General features: G+C 55.6%; 5 protein-coding genes across 5 annotated transcripts; 1 reads left to right on the top strand and 4 right to left on the bottom strand.

Moving 5' to 3' along the window:
- Positions 1 to 231: 231 nt before the first annotated feature.
- On the bottom strand, positions 232 to 2,163 carry SPBR_00369 (peptidoglycan-binding protein; the record flags this gene model as incomplete). Its single annotated transcript, XM_040758688.1, has 1 exon — positions 232 to 2,163. One exon carries the CDS (start codon positions 2,161 to 2,163, stop codon positions 232 to 234), a length of 1,932 nt encoding a protein of 643 aa, XP_040618104.1.
- A 1,421-nt stretch (positions 2,164 to 3,584) lies between these two features.
- Positions 3,585 to 4,697, bottom strand: SPBR_00770 (uncharacterized protein; the record flags this gene model as incomplete). Its single annotated transcript, XM_040759089.1, has 2 exons — positions 3,585 to 4,237; positions 4,295 to 4,697. The coding sequence occupies 2 exons, from the start codon at positions 4,695 to 4,697 to the stop codon at positions 3,585 to 3,587; spliced, it is 1,056 nt and encodes a 351-aa protein (XP_040618103.1).
- Positions 4,698 to 5,941: 1,244 nt separating this feature from the next.
- SPBR_00303 (DEAD box RNA helicase HelA) lies at positions 5,942 to 8,107 on the bottom strand (the record flags this gene model as incomplete). The annotated part of the gene is made up of 2 exons (XM_040758622.1): positions 5,942 to 7,649; positions 7,719 to 8,107. The coding sequence occupies 2 exons, from the start codon at positions 8,105 to 8,107 to the stop codon at positions 5,942 to 5,944; spliced, it is 2,097 nt and encodes a 698-aa protein (XP_040618102.1).
- A 599-nt stretch (positions 8,108 to 8,706) lies between these two features.
- Positions 8,707 to 12,483, top strand: SPBR_00075 (structural maintenance of chromosome 2; the record flags this gene model as incomplete). Its single annotated transcript, XM_040758395.1, has 4 exons — positions 8,707 to 8,733; positions 8,805 to 8,845; positions 8,912 to 9,032; positions 9,130 to 12,483. 4 exons carry the CDS (start codon positions 8,707 to 8,709, stop codon positions 12,481 to 12,483), a joined length of 3,543 nt encoding a protein of 1,180 aa, XP_040618101.1.
- Positions 12,484 to 12,912: 429 nt separating this feature from the next.
- On the bottom strand, positions 12,913 to 14,230 carry SPBR_00654 (uncharacterized protein; the record flags this gene model as incomplete). The annotated part of the gene is made up of 3 exons (XM_040758973.1): positions 12,913 to 12,939; positions 13,192 to 13,263; positions 13,298 to 14,230. The coding sequence occupies 3 exons, from the start codon at positions 14,228 to 14,230 to the stop codon at positions 12,913 to 12,915; spliced, it is 1,032 nt and encodes a 343-aa protein (XP_040618100.1).
- Positions 14,231 to 15,641: the final 1,411 nt, after the last annotated feature.

The following is a 15,641-nucleotide window of genomic DNA, read 5'->3' as shown; positions in this document are numbered from 1 at the left end:
TGTTAAAGCTCACAGCCGCAAGCCACATAAAGGTGGTGTCTTGTGGTTGTAAAAGGGGTATTGAATAAGGTGCCGTCTATGCCAGAACGAGAGGTACAAGAAAGATTGACTAGAGACATGAAAAAAGTAGCCAAAGAACGGAGAGGCAAAATAAGAGAAACAGAAAGTGAAGACATAAGAAAGTGTATACAAAGTCATAGTGTAGTAGCCTGGAGAGTCGACAGGACGTTCTTAGTCGTCCTTCTTGCCTTTGGCACGTCCGGCTGCCGCAACAGCGCTCCTGCCACGAATGGAGCCTTCGCTTTCGGTACGCCATCCCGTCGAAACATTTGGCCGCAGCGTCTGTCCTGAGCTACTTGTGGCAGCCGTTCTCCCAGGGCCGCCGTCCTCCCGTGGCCCATCCTCTAGCTCGATCAGGTCGCCCAGCGTCTCTTCGAGCTGGCGTCCGATCCGCCCGGCAAAGGATGTCGAGGGCGTTCCGGCGGCGGAGCCGGGTGTTCCAGGCCGTTTAGCAAACGCCCCGCGTAGCCAAGTCTCGATGGATGCGGCCGCCTTGTCGAGGCCGTTGTCCTTTAGAGCAGCGGCCGTGGACGCGTCACGCCCGTCTTCAAACGAGCTCTCGACAATGCTGGCCCGCTGGTCGTCGCCAAAGCCAAAGTGCGCCGTCTCGGAGCCCATGACGGACATGGACGGCAGCGTCTCAATGTTGAGCCCTGGTAGATGCTTGGTGGTCCACTTGTTTAGCGAGTCACGGGCGGGCCCGGGGGCACGGACGCTCCTGCTCATCGAGCCGACGCCACCAGGCCGCCGCATCCATTCTGGACGGGGATCTACGGCTGGCTGGTTGCTGCTGGTTCGACCCAGTCCATGGCGCGAGGGAGACGACGATATAGGGGATGTGCCTGGAGCGACACGGTTGCCGAGCAAACTAGGCCGGCGCGAGCTGCGGTTAGGGCTGTCGGCGAGGGGCCGTTCCGGCAAAGAGGCGTTGCTAAGGGAGATGTCAAGCGAGGCGCGGGGTGTGGAGACAGACGACACGGAGCCGCGGATGCTCTTCTTCCGCCGCGGCGGGAAGTAACCAAAAGTCGTCCTTGACATGCGGACAATCTCGACTGGATTTGGGCTGGAGTCCAAGCGCACCCAGCGCACATGGGTCCATGGCGGCTCGGAGACGACGTCATCCGCCACTGATTTGCCGGTGACGGATGTCTTGCTGGAGCCAGCCGCTGGCGAGCCAAAGTAGTCGCCATCACTCACGCCATTAACTTGGGAGGCTGGCGGCGGCACATTGCGCGGCGTGGGCGTTGACGCCATTAGGTCTACGCCCTGCGGGAACAGGGACGGATCGTCGCAAGGTCTGCCCTTGATCTCGCAGGCGTCGACAGGGAGAGCGACCCATTTCCGGATCTGGATATTGTCCCGCGACCAAAGACCATTGGCTTTCCGGAAGGCGTCCTCGTTGCATCGATACCTGAGGATGATGCCAAAGTAGGTATCCGTGGCCTGTACACGGTGGATATAGACCAGGCAATCCTCCACCTCAGCCGCAGCAGCCGAACCACGCAGGTTCTCGTCCGAGTTGCGTTTTTTGAACTTGCCCCGCACATCGAGCCCACCGTTCACACCGGGATGGCTCTCAAGCACGCTGGCCGTCATCCGTGCTTTTAGTTCGGCTTCTCGTGCGGCGGTCTGGCCTGCCGCCACGTCTTGTATGCTGGGCCGCGAGGGAGACGAGCTCTTGTCTGGTGGTGCAGGCCCCCATGCAGAAGGCAGTTTTCGTGTGCTGACATTCCCGCGCCCTTGAGGTGATCGAGCGCCAGTGCTCCGGCTGCGCGGTATGCTGCCACCGCCGCTAGTAGAGCTCCCGCTCCCGGCCAGCAGCGTCGTAGCAAACTCTTGAATGGAGGACCAATTGGGGACCCACGCAGACGCGGCAGAGGACGAAGCTTGCAGGCCACCAAATGTGCTCCCTGAGCTACCAGAGTGTAGATTGGTGTGGGACCGACTGGCGGACAGGGGACTCAGAAGTCCGCCGGTCATGGATGCAGCCGACGAAGAGGATGACGCGCCGCCTGTGGCAACGGCGGCGTTTGGCCGTCGATTGCGAGGACGGGCAGCCGCAGCCTCGCCGTCGGGCGTATTGACGCCCGAGGACGAAAACATTGGCGGAACGACGCGGCAATTGTAGGCCGTCCTGACTTGCGTCGAATTGTGTTGTCAATCGGGAAATCGCCGGGATCTCGGATTGGTCACAGCGCGAGCAGCGGACCCGTCATCTGGATAATTGTGTCTATCCGTCGGCTGCCTGGCTGGTGGTTGATGATATCGACAAGGCAATGTGAGGTGATAAGGCAAGGGAGGGCGGATCAAGCCGAGCGGCGGTTGAAGAGGGCTCGCGGCGTGTTGCTGATGCAAGTCGGGGACTCGGAGGAGACGAGAGTTCGCGGCGGGTGATCTGTCGGTGTCCTCGATCGGCTCGGCAGCTCGGGATTGGCTGCTACGAAGTCTGGCTTCGAGAAGGGAACATCCCTAATCGACGCGGCGGGACGTAAGTCGACACGACGCAAAAGCGCTGAACTAGGGGAGGGCAGGCACCAGCTGGCCGAGCGCGGTTGGGTGCCGAGGAATATCGAAATTCTGTACTCGGGGGTCGATGTTCCGGCCAAGAATGGGTCAAGCATCGACAAAATCGTTGGAGGTTGAAGCTGACGAAAAGGGGCGGAGGTGACAATAAAGGCGGATGGAAAGCTTGGTGATACCAACAACAGGACATAAGCACAGAGCAATGTGCACATACGGTGCTAAGTTACAGAATTACTGGTGCTGGCAGCTGACGGCGCTGTCCAAATGCTAGAAAATGTGCCTGTGGTGGGGATTGCACTACAGAGCAGTTATGCTAGGTCCAGGACACTTCTCCCGGTGCGAACAGTGCTTTCGTGGCGGCATAGAGCCTGTATCACCGCTAAATAAAGTGGGACAGCGTAGGCAGAGCGCGGCAGAGAGTGTGGAGCGGACCTTGCAGCTTGCTTGTCAGTTTAGCAACTGTCTGCATCCACTGTACGAATTAACTTACCGTCCCTGGCTGAAGAACGCGTTCCTTAACGTCCTCAAGTCAGGAGTCATTGAATTACCCTTTTCAAGTATCAATTATCAACATTGCCCTCTGAAATTATCTTGTCCATGTTACCCACATTTGCTGCATCGGACTTGGTCGTATATTATTTGTATCCTCTTCTTAATATGGCCTGAAACCTGTCGTCTGTCGTCTGTCGTCTGTCGTCTGTCGTCTGTCGTCTGTCGTTTGTCGTCTCTCGTTTGTCATTTATATCCAAAACTAGCATACAATGAAAAAGTATAAATCAAAGACTCAAACACAAATAAAAGAAATATGTCAGATACAATCCAAAAAAGACACGCTGTTATACTCTATTCCAAAACACCCAAATTGCGCCAAGTAAAATTGTGTCCTGGCACGTTCTTGTCAAAGGAACCGCCCAGAAAATCCAGAATCAATGTGTCAAGCAAACTCCCTTGAGCCACGCCATATTCCCACTCTCCACTCAATGGTCGTCTTTCGGCTACCCTCACCGCTGCCCACGCGCCATGTCAAATACGGCCTCGCGGAACCCTGTCACGACGCCGTCGGCCAGGTACACTTTGCCATCGTCGAGAGCGCGACCCACGCTGCCATCGCCCAGGCTGCACACAGTGACATAAAGCTCCATCGAGTTGCGGTACACCATCAGCGCGACAGTCGTCGCACAGCTCAGCAGGGCTTCCGGTATGTGGTACTTGCGCTCCATCTCTATGGCCCAGCGCGCTAGGTCCGTGACGATGGGGATGAGCAGCAGGATCAGAGCGTAGATTTTGGTGACGAGCCAGTGCGTGGCAATATGCGGCAGGGAGCGTTTCTTGAAGTATGCTTTTTGTGGGGCTCCTCCCGGAGGCGATGTTGTGCCGGGCGGTAGCACGGGGCCATACAAGCCGAGGTTGTATTGTTGTTGGAGCTGCTGCAGCTGCTCAGCGGATAAGGAAGAGGTGGAAAGAGGAACCCCGGACACGCCGACAAGGCGCTCGGGCGCTGCACTGCGCAGCTGACTGAGCTCGGCTTCTTGGAGGTCGTCCGGAAGGCCGCGCAGCAGATAGGCGATGCTCTCGACGTAGATTTGGCGTTCGAGTTCCGGTAGACGATCGGGGTCGCCCGCTTCACGAAGAGCATTCTGGAGATTTCGGAAACCTAAACATAATGTTAGAAGAGGTACTAAGAAGGGGTAGAGCTGGGAGAGAGACGCACCATTTTGTGCATATTTCCACTTCACGTCGGACGCCAATGGCTCAACATGGCTCTGGCGCATCCGCGACGCCAGGACAAGGCCCATGTCGTGCGCGTCTTTGGTGCTGCCTCGCCTGCTGCTTGGTCCTGCCGATGTGGAAGGCCGCGACGGCGGCGGCGAGGAAGCAGCCGATGAGACGGAGGAGAGATCGAGTGATGATGGCGTGTCGGATGGCAGTGCCGCTACTGTTGACGTCGACTCGGAGCGGAAGAACATGCTCTGCATGCTAACCGTACGCCGCAGTGACGGAAGTTTGGGTATGCGCGACTGGATCGACGTGGGCAGCGCCGCAATCAAAAGAGACGACATGTCGTCGGTGGGCGGAGGGGGCGATGCGGGTGCGGATGCTGGTGACGGAACCATATTCTGAGTAAGGTAGGTCACGTCGGAAATGCGGGAGACAAGACTCATAAAGACGATCGAGGCGATGTGGCGGGAAAAAACGAATTCGGAATTCGATTCGCGCAAGAGACCAGTGGAGAAGCGAATATCGTACACCAAAATCGAGAGATGCAGAAAATTGTTCAAACCCGAGATGTAATGCGTGGCGTCACAAACGCTTCTTTGTCGGCGTCTGTGACAAAGAAGCAGAAAACGAGAACGAGAAGTACTCTCTCTGAATGGCTCAGGCTGGTGAGACAAAACAAAACAGCTGTTAGAAATGCCCAGCTGCGCTGCCAATGAGGCCGGGGCGGAGGACGAATTCCATTGGCAAAATCCGAGACAGGGAGGAACAAGAGGAACGAGGAAGGGCGAGCATGATAAATGCGAGACTGAAATGTTATCTTTGTATCTTTGGTCTCGTTCCGATAAACTTTCTTCAGTGCTATAGAGGGGCGCAGGGCCAGACGAGCATGTGAAAATGAAGTGGGTCGGCCATGTACGGGAAGGTGCCGATTAGTCAACCACACATTATCCCACGTGCTATCCTGTTCTGCACAACGTCGAGACACAAGGCACAGCAGTAGAACGAATGGTCTATTGAGCAGAGTGGTGTTCTAAAGAGGAGAAGATAAGGACAATGCACGCCATTATGAACGTAACATACAAAACGGTAACAAAATAGTCGAGATGGTTCGTCCTGGACCCCAAGTCAACTCAACGATCAAGGGACAGGCATAAATACTAGAGTAGCGCAGACAGTATCAAACAAAAGGAAACCAAAAGCAACCGTTTCCCCAAAATCCAACGCAAAACCCCAAGGACGCTGCTCTCGTCTCCTGTACTTTTCCACCTTTTTCAACCGGCCCAAATGTATGCAATCTAAATGTACAAGAGAAAAAAGGTATCACTCGGCCGCTCGCCAGCTTCATATTTCCGATCTTCACCTCGTCGTGGTGTAGTAGGAGTATTGAAGGCGGCAGACGGCAAATAGCCAAGTAGGCAATAGCCAAATAGTCGTACAAAGGCCCTTCTCCAAGCCAAACCATCGCGTCGTCGTCGTTATTGGATGGTCATGCGATGGCCGTGGCATATGGTCAATAACATCCTCGTGTAGGCGCCCCCAGCGCCGTTCGCCGTGCGCTTCGTCAATGGGTACACCAGCGTTCTATGTCTTTGAACACAAACCCGGCCCTCCAACCCGCGCCCGGCGCTGTATAGTTCACTTAGTTCCGGTCCCTGGACCAGTCATTGAACCGACCGTTGTCCCCTCTCGAGCCGTAGCCGGAACGTGAAGAGCCGGACGAGCCACGGTAGCCGTCGCCACCACGACCAGAGCCGCGTTCGAAGCCACTCGAACCACGTGAATCGTATCTCGAAGCACCGCCGGCGCGCGGGCCACGGTTTGAAAAGCCCCCGGACGAACCGCCGCGCGAGTCGTTAAAGCCGGACGAGAATTGTCGCTCGAACTGGTCGCCACCAGCAACCTCGTTAGAAGACCGGTAGCTGTTCCGTGTGGAACTATCCTGGATATTCAAGCCGCGCACCCGATGTAGGCCCCGCTTTGTCGCAATGAATGACGAAATTGCTGGCGGCTCTTTCCAGCCCCAGCCATTGTACACCCAGTCATTGAGGTTGTTACACGTTGTCTGCACGTTTCGTCCAGTGCTGGCGCCGCCTAAATACGACAAGTACGCATCCACGAGAAGGCTCCCGGGCGTCGACTTCATCGTCTGTGCAACCACGTCGATCTGTCGCGGACGATCCTCAACACTCTCGCCATTCTCACCATTCTTGGCGTGATAATCAGTCATGTCGTAGCCTGCGCAATCAAATCCGGACACGCGCTGAATGGGCAGGTCCGTCAGCATTTGGCGCGCCGCCGTAATCTCGTTTTCGGCAACAATAAGCCAGCCCTGGCCACCCTTGTCAGCACGACCCGTGCGGCCGAGGCGGTGGATGTATTGATCCCGGTCGGGCGGGACGCCGACCTGAATCACGTGGGTCACGTTGGGGAAGTCCATGCCACGCGCCGTTACGTCCGACGAGAACAAGATCGCGCTCCGCGCATTGCGGAATTGGTCGGCGGCATCCGTGCGCGCGCGCTGCGTTAGCTTGGAGTGGATGTGGTACTGTCTCGGCAGCTTCACCTTTCCGTGACTCAGAGTGTAGAACACATCCTGCGTCAGCTGCACCATGCTGGTCGTCGACAAGAAGACAATGGCCTTGAACGGCATCCGGTCGCTACCCGGCGTGTTGGCAGCTTCCATCTCCCGCTCAATCAGCTCCAGCAGCGTCGGGTACATGTTCTCGTAGCCACGTACCGGGAGGATGTGCTGCGGCACCTTTTGGTGCGTCAGCACGTCCTCGGGCTTGATGGTCTGCACAAACTGGAAGTTCGACGCGTCGACATACGTGCGCGCCAGCGACACCACATTCTTCGGCACCGTCGCCGAGAACAGCAGTGTCTGCCGCGGCACGTTTTTGCGGTCCGGCAGGTATCGTAGAATCTCGCGCAGCTCACGCTCGAAGCCCACGTCCAGCATGCGGTCCGCTTCGTCCAGTACCAGCGCCTCCAGCTGCGGCGCGCCGATGCCACTGTCTTCCGAAGACAGCAGGTCATTCAGACGGCCCGGTGTCGCCACAAGCAAGTGGCAGCCCTCTCTTCTTGTCTTTTGCAACATGGCATTCCGCTGTGTACCACCGACGGCCGTCTGCACTATAATGCCCGTACCTTGGACGAGCTTGCGGGCCTCCGCACCAATCTGCTCTGCCAGCTCACGAGTCGGCGACATGACAATCGCACGGATGTCACTGGCGGTGGGGCGGTAGCGGCCGGGATGTGCGAGGTCGGCGTTGTTGTCAATCATTCGCTGGATAACGGGGATGAGGAAGGCAAGTGTCTTTCCTGTGCCAGTCTTGGCCTGTGCAACACTGATATAGGTGTTAGAAGAGACAAGAGGTAAACGAGATATGGATGTAGCGGAAAGACGGTGAAATTACATGTCCTTGCCAATAAGAGCGGGCTCCATCGCCATAGACTGAACGCTCGTCATATTCTCGTAGCCCAAGCCCTGGGTCAGCGAACGAACCAGGTTCTTGTGAACACCAACTCTCTCCAGGTCCGAGAATTTGGTGACCGGGCCCGACTCGCCCTTGTCCTCTTGGGTCTCGTCTGCCGTGGCATCGGCAGTCGCGTTGCTGGTGGAGTAACTGCGGCCGAACCGAGCAACAAGGGACGGCGCCGGTACGACACGGCCCTGGAAAGCAGCAGTTTGGGTCAGGCCCGCAGGACGCACGGCCGTCGAGCGGAGGCTGGCAACGATTGAGGCGCTCGAGGCGCAGCCTGCACGAGGCAGCCGGGCGGCTCGCAAAATCGAGGTCCGCAACATGGTGTCGAATTGGTCGACGTGAAGAGTGTTGACGAAGAAAAACAGACGGATTGAAGGGTTGTATTCGACGCCGATATAAATTGCTTCGGGAAAGTTGAGAAATCTGTCAAGTGCAAAATGCGAAAACGATGCTGCACGTCAATACGATAACTTGAAGACGAAGCGTGGATGGCAGAAAAAAAAACACAACGAGGAAAGTAGCCTGAGAATTGTCTTTCGCAATGCGATGTACCAACAGTAACAGAAATTTTCGGGCGGCAATCTAGCTTATCGATAACGCTAGTACCCTTCGGGCGGACGCGAATCTTTCGAGGACTAGGACGCCAAATGTAGTCACGTGTCAAAATACGATTATTATGTAATCCTTGTTGTGGTGCTGATCGCAGTTGCCCCAGCTACTATCCGCGTGTTTGCAAACACGCGTTCCCCGCGCCTACCAATCGCGAGCCTTGTTTACATCACCGCAAAATCGGCAAAAGCGGTGACGCTTTTGAGATTCCAACCTCTCCAGTGCCGACACCGCCGACGACGACGACACAGCACGACAGACCTCACCTGTGACACGCACGCTGAGATCGCATCCCACACCATCCGCCGCGATGAGAGTAACAGAAGTCATTATCGACGTAAGTGGCTGGCTGCGCTGCCCAGAATATTCAAAACGCATCTGTACTAACACCGGCGTGCCGCAAAACAGGGCTTCAAGTCGTATGCCGTCCGAACGGTGATTTCAGGATGGTAAGTCCATTTGCGGTAGAAGTAGTGGCAAGGGCCAAAAACTGACATCTGGATCTCGTTGCACAGGGACGAGAGCTTCAACTCGATCACGGGACTGAACGGCAGTGGCAAGTCCAATATTCTTGATGCCATTTGCTTCGTATTGGGTATCACCAACATGTCGACGGTTCGCGCGCAGAACCTGCAAGTATGTGAAGAGACTGCGAACCGAAGGGCGGGAGCGCGTGCTTGGCAAACAGGCAGCACCTTGCGACATGGCATAACTAACATCTGTCTCGTTCTAGGATCTTATTTACAAGCGCGGCCAAGCAGGTGTGACAAAGGCCAGCGTCACAATCGTCTTCGACAACCGCGACAAGAAGAAATCTCCCATCGGTTTCGAAGAGTACGCCACCATCAGTGTCACGCGCCAGATCGTGCTGGGCGGCACGTCCAAGTACCTAATCAATGGCCACCGTGCCCAGCAGCAGACGGTCCAGAACCTTTTCCAGTCCGTTCAGCTCAACATCAACAACCCAAACTTCCTCATTATGCAGGGTCGTATCACCAAGGTCCTCAACATGAAAGCCGTCGAAATTCTCGCCATGATCGAGGAGGCCGCCGGCACGCGCATGTTCGAGGATCGGAGGGACAAGGCGCTGAAGACGATGGCCAAGAAGGAGATGAAGCTGCAGGAGATTACAGAGCTGCTGCGCGACGAGATTGAACCGAAACTTGAGAAACTGCGCATGGAGAAGCGCGCTTTCCTCGACTTCCAACAAACACAGAACGACCTCGAGCGCCTGACGCGGCTCGTTGTCGCACACGACTATGTTCGCTGCCAAGAAAAGCTGCAGCAGTCGGCTTCCGATTTGGAGGCCAAGAAGCAGCGCCAGAGCGACCTCGAAGAATCCGCCGTGCGCCTCAAAAGCGAGATCTCCCATTTGGAGGAAGACGCCAACCGCATTCGGACGCAGCGCGAGAAGGAGATGAAGAAAGGCGCCAAGGCGCAGGCGCTAGAGGAGTCAGTGAAGAAGCATTCGAACGAGCTTGTGCGTCTCGCCACCGTCATGGACCTGAAGCGGTCCAGCATGGCCGAGGAGCAGGACCGGCGGAAAGCGGGCGAGAAGAGCGTCACTGAACTTGAGGCCGCGCTGCAAGAGAAGACGAAGGCACTCGAGAAGATTCGCACCAAGTTTGACGCCGCCAAAGACGACCTCGAAAGGCAGAGCCAAGAAGCCGAGACAAAGGAGGAGCTGCTTCAGACATTACAGACAGGTGTCGCCTCCAAGGATGGCCAAGAAAACGGCTATCAGGGTCAGCTTCAGGACGCAAGAAGCCGCGTCACGGCGGCCGTCACCGAGCAAGAGCAAGCCAAAATCAAGGTCGCTCATCTCGAGAAGCGCATTAAAGAGGAGGAGCCACGAGCCAAGAAGGCCAAGGAACAGAATGCAGGCCTGCTGAAAGACATTGAGGGCCTCAAGTCGCAGTCACAAAAGCTCGAAAAGGAACTTGGCAAGCTCGGTTTCAGCCCCGGTGCGGAGGAGGAGATGTACAAGGAGGAGTCCACTCTTCAGCAGACAATCCGTGGCCTGCGGCAACAATCCGATACTCTCAAGCGTAAAGTTGCCAACATCGACTTCAACTATTCCGACCCCGTGCCCAAATTTGACCGGTCCAAGGTCAAGGGTCTCGTGGCACAGCTGTTCACACTGGACGAGAAGCACACCGACGCCGGTACTGCCTTGGAAATCTGCGCCGGTGGCCGTCTGTACAATGTCGTTGTGGATACCGAGGTCACCGGTACCCAGCTTCTGCAGGGTGGTAAGCTCCGCAAGAGAGTCACAATTATCCCTCTCAACAAAATCTCTGCCTTCCGGGCGCAAGCGGAAACCGTTGCCACGGCCCAGAACATTGCCCCGGGCAAGGTCAACCTGGCTCTGTCGCTTGTTGGCTATGATAACGAGGTATCTGCTGCCATGGAGTACGTGTTTGGCAACACACTGGTGTGCGCCGACGCAGAAACTGCCAAGAAGGTGACATTTGATCCGAATGTCCGCATGCGGAGTATTACGCTGGAAGGTGATGCATACGATCCCTCTGGCACGCTGTCCGGTGGCAGTGCGCCGACCTCGAGCGGCGTCCTGGTGACTCTCCAGAAGCTGAACGAGATCAACCGCCAGCTGCAGGAGGCCGAGTCCACATTGGCGGAGTTGCAGGCTACGATTGCTCGCGAGAAGACTAAGCTCGATCAGGCACGCCACATCAAGCGTGATCTTGATCTGAAGACCCACGAAATTAAGCTAGCTCAAGAGCAGATCAGCGGCAACTCATCGTCGTCCATCATCCAGGAGGTTGAGAATATGAAGGAGCAGATTGTGCAGTTGAAGGCAGACTCCGCCGAGGCCAAGAAACGGCAAGCTGAGGCCAGCGCCGACGTCAAGCGCATTGAGAAGGACATGAAGGACTTCGACAACAACAAGGACGGCAAGCTTGTCGAGCTGCAGGCGGCTCTGGACAAACTCCGGGCCCAGCTCACAAAGAACACAACTGCGATGAAAGCCCTTCAGAAGGAGCTCCAGGGCGCGCAGCTGGATTCGGAACAGGCCTCGGGCGATCTTGCGGCCGCCCGCGAACAACTCCAAGAGATCGATCTTGCCATGAAGGCCCAGCAGGAGGAGCTTAGCGAGCTGGACACGCAGCAGGCATCTGTCAAGGACCTGCACGACGTCGCGCAGGCCCAGCTGCAGGACGAGCGGGCCAAGCTCAGCATCTATGATGACGAGCTGCGCGCTCTCGACCAGGCAACACGGAGCAAGAACGCCCGCATTACTGAGGAGGGCCTCGAGCTGCAGAAGCTCGGCCACACCATTGAGCGCTTCCACAAAGACAAGCAAAACGCCACCAAGCTGGCGGAGGACATGGAGGCCGACCACGAGTGGATTGCCGACGAAAAGGACAAGTTTGGACGGCCAGGCACGCCATATGACTTCCACCGCCAGAACATTGGCGAGAGCAAAGCGACGCTACGCAACCTGACGGAGCGGTTCCAGGGCATGAAAAAGAAGATCAACCCCAAGGTCATGAACATGATCGACAGCGTTGAGAAGAAAGAGGTGGGCCTCAAGCACATGATGAAGACGGTCATCCGCGACAAGCGCAAGATTGAGGAGACCATCATCAGCCTCGACGATTACAAGAAAAAGGCGCTGCACAAGACCTGGAGCAAGGTCAATGCCGACTTTGGCCAGATCTTCTCTGAGCTGCTGCCCGGCGGCAGCTTCGCCAAGCTGGACCCGCCCGAGGGCAAGACGATCAGCGACGGCCTCGAGGTCAAGGTGTGCCTGGGCAAGGTGTGGAAGCAAAGCCTGACGGAGCTGAGTGGCGGCCAGCGGTCGCTGATTGCCCTGTCTCTGATCATGGCGCTGCTGCAGTTCAAGCCAGCGCCCATGTACATTCTGGACGAGGTGGACGCTGCGCTGGATCTGTCTCACACACAAAATATTGGTCGTCTGATCAAGACGCGCTTCAAGGGCTCGCAGTTTATCGTTGTCTCGCTGAAGGACGGCATGTTCCAGAACGCCAACCGCATCTTCCGGACACGGTTCAGCGAGGGCACCAGTATGGTGCAGGCTCTGACGCCCGCCGATTTACGGTAGGCGGCTTACTTGGTGCTCGGTGTCATCGCCGACGGCGGGTGTGATGGCGATTGCTTTGTAAAATGAGCGTTTGCATTCTTCTTGCGTTTGGTTGCATTCCGGTGATTTAGGGCGGACAATAGGATACAGGCTGGGATGGTGTTTTTTGTATATGGTTTCTTTTTGAATTTTAGTTTGTTTTTACCACGTTTGCTCATGATAATCCACTATGCAATTACTATGAAATGTTCATCGCCTTCTTTGGGATATGGAGACCTATTTCTATGGGACTTTGCTTGTCATTAGTAGTTTCATGAAGCCGGGCCATAAGCTGTCCACCAAGTCGTCAGATACATTGGACAGACATGCCTGTTTCCAATGTCAATTCCATTAGCTCCGGCTTGTCTGGATTCTCAAACACGGGCGTCAGCCGTAAGTCCAAAGGTTCTTCTATTGGTAAGCCTTCGGTGGCAGTGGCTGGGATGATATCGAATACGGCTTCGTCCAGCAATTGATTTGAAACCGGTGTTGGCTTGAATGAAAGACGCTTCCAACTAGAACGACCAACTGTTAGAGGTGTGTTATATGTGAAATACCATCGTTTCGTGGGATATAGCGTACCTTTGCTCGTCGTCTGCTTGCATGCCATGGACTGTGAAAATATTGTTAGTCGGCTATTTGCTCCCTGCACATAATGGACACGTTGTGCCTTTGCGAGGGACAACATACCAACAATATTTGCACATAGTTGCCGCCCGGCGGCATCTGGTAGTTGTTCAACGTTTGCAGTGCTTGCCTCAGCTGCTCGTAGATGGCTCTTGGTACGAAGACGGACCGGGTGGTCGACCTCACAACGGAACAGGCCCAGCCGGTTGCTTACACCCAGATACAGCTGCAACGAGCGCGGCAGCTCGGCCGATACGTCCAGTGCCTGGGTTCTGGTGTCGTCGATTCTCACGTGGCCATACTTTGCAGTCGCCTTGTCGGCCGCAACAGGCAAGGCCAGCGGCAACACGACCTCCACTTCGGGCACGGAACGCCAGCCGCGCGCCAGCTTGGCCGCAAACCAGTCCCAGCGGCCCACCCAGCCGGTGGCCTGCCACGGGTAGCGCACGACGACGTACAGCTCGCTCATGGAGGCGGTGCGCTCGGCGCGGTCATCGGCACGCATGCGAGCCTGGGCGCGACGCACCTTGGCCAGGTCGGGGCGCCACAGCTCAACCTGCAGCGTGGCGAGCATCGGGAACTGGTGCCGGTCGATGGCAGCCCACGTGTCGTCTGCCTCGGCTCCGTCGTTGCCGTTGTCCTTGCCGTTGCCATGTCTGCCCGTCTTGGTCTTGGCAACAAGCTCTGTGCCCGCACGCGCTGGAAACGGCGATGCAAGCTGGGCCAACGTGAAAAGCCGGTCAAACTCCAGACCTGTCGGCAGGACTCGGCTGCGCGACACTTGAATACCCCGGCAGGATTTGACGGGATACACCCACAAGCTGTCGATGCGGGGTGCCATGCCGCCGTTGTTTCGTAGTTGGCGCTTTTCGTCCTCCTTGTCCTCCTTCTTCTCGTCCACACGCAGCTGGGAGTGCGTTTCGTTCAAAAAGTCGCTTGGTCGTGGCGCCACCGGCGGATAAATCCACAACATGGGCAGCAAGAAGCCGAACAGCGTGACCAGCAGCACAACCAGCGAGTTCGGGTCGGAGAGCGCCTGGACGACAGAGACCAACACCGACGGCTCCGGCCCCATGAGGAGGCGGCTATCTGCTTCGTCCATGGCTGCTTTTGACGTTTGGAGTTTGGTGCCTTCCTGTTTTATGTCGAGACGATTTAATTGTGCGAAAGGCAAAGAGAGATGGAAAAGGGGCAAATAAAGTCGATGAAAACTGACGTTCACGATACAAATACTACGAAACAATAGCCCTCGAGTGCGGCCATATGCTTCCAGAATTCAGTCGATGGTCCAATTGCGAAGCTCCTTTGGCCTTTGAAACACTGTGCCCACTCTCTGTCTCCTGGAACGCTTTGATGTTGAAACACTCTAGAAGCACACGGACGCACGCCCAAAACATGGGACGTGTTGTGTCACGTGACTCATTCTCGGCATTTTGTCAGTCTTTTCTTGGTTCGCGGCCTCGAAGACATCGGACGAAACGCTCGGGTCGGAAACAGTAGGAGAAACGGGATGGGATAGGGCCACCAATTGATATGCGTGGTACGGATTTTTACTGTGATATGATGTACCAACATGGACAACGTCGCAGGCGGGAAACGTAAGAAAACGGGCCAACGACACATTGAGGTTTGAATTGTTGCAATGCTTTTTCAGTCTGATTTTGAACATCTCCGGATAACGAACTCACTTTTTTACAGGGGTTTACGAACATGATAGTCTGGAAACTGTTTTTTCTTTGCTTTCATTATTATTCTGTGAAAAATCTTATGAAATCAAACAAATAAATGAATAACGTCATAAGACAAGGCGTGGCCAATGGGAACAAAACTAATATCATAGGACATCACTGTCTTTTCCTTTGCCTAAAAATGGGAGGAGTAAAGGCAAGTAGGACATGTCCATTGATTTTATAATCATACAAACGCTTCGGAGCCCCGTTACCACAGACATATTCAACGATAACGGCAGTCATGCGGTTACAACTGGTGGCCAATACTTATGCACAATTAGGTCCTGCGACTCTTTTTTTAGAACGCGGTTTACATAACGTGTTCTACATTATTTGATTATATGACATACATATACCGTGGACCGCGGCCAGCCGTGTTGTTCTCCCCCGACTCCTGTCGGTAATTGTGTACGTGAAGACGGTGGCCTGGTTCACGGAAAACGACAATTATGCCATAGGGGGAGAACCCCAACCAACGGCCGGTTAGGCACCTGCCGCGGTGCATGCATATTGGCAAGACACGGAGTAGAACGGAGTAGAGTACATCGTATTTCTGTCTAAAATTACGCAGAGTACAAAATGTACTCCGTACAGGCGAAAGGTTTTTGCGAGAGACCCTGCATTGGTAGGCCCAAGTCTCAAGGCCGGATGTACAGGGGACGCGGAAGGGAGCCGCAGGTTATTACACAGGCTCTTTAAAAATTCTGGGAGACAGGCGGGCCAGAGACGAATAAATTGAGTAGGATATTGTACGGATGTACAAAGACTTTTTCTGGATATCGT

Source organism: Sporothrix brasiliensis (genome assembly GCF_000820605.1).
Source record: "Sporothrix brasiliensis 5110 chromosome Unknown Cont19, whole genome shotgun sequence".
Classification (NCBI taxonomy): Eukaryota; Fungi; Ascomycota; class Sordariomycetes; order Ophiostomatales; family Ophiostomataceae; genus Sporothrix; species Sporothrix brasiliensis.
This window is presented reverse-complemented; position numbering and strand designations above follow the sequence as displayed.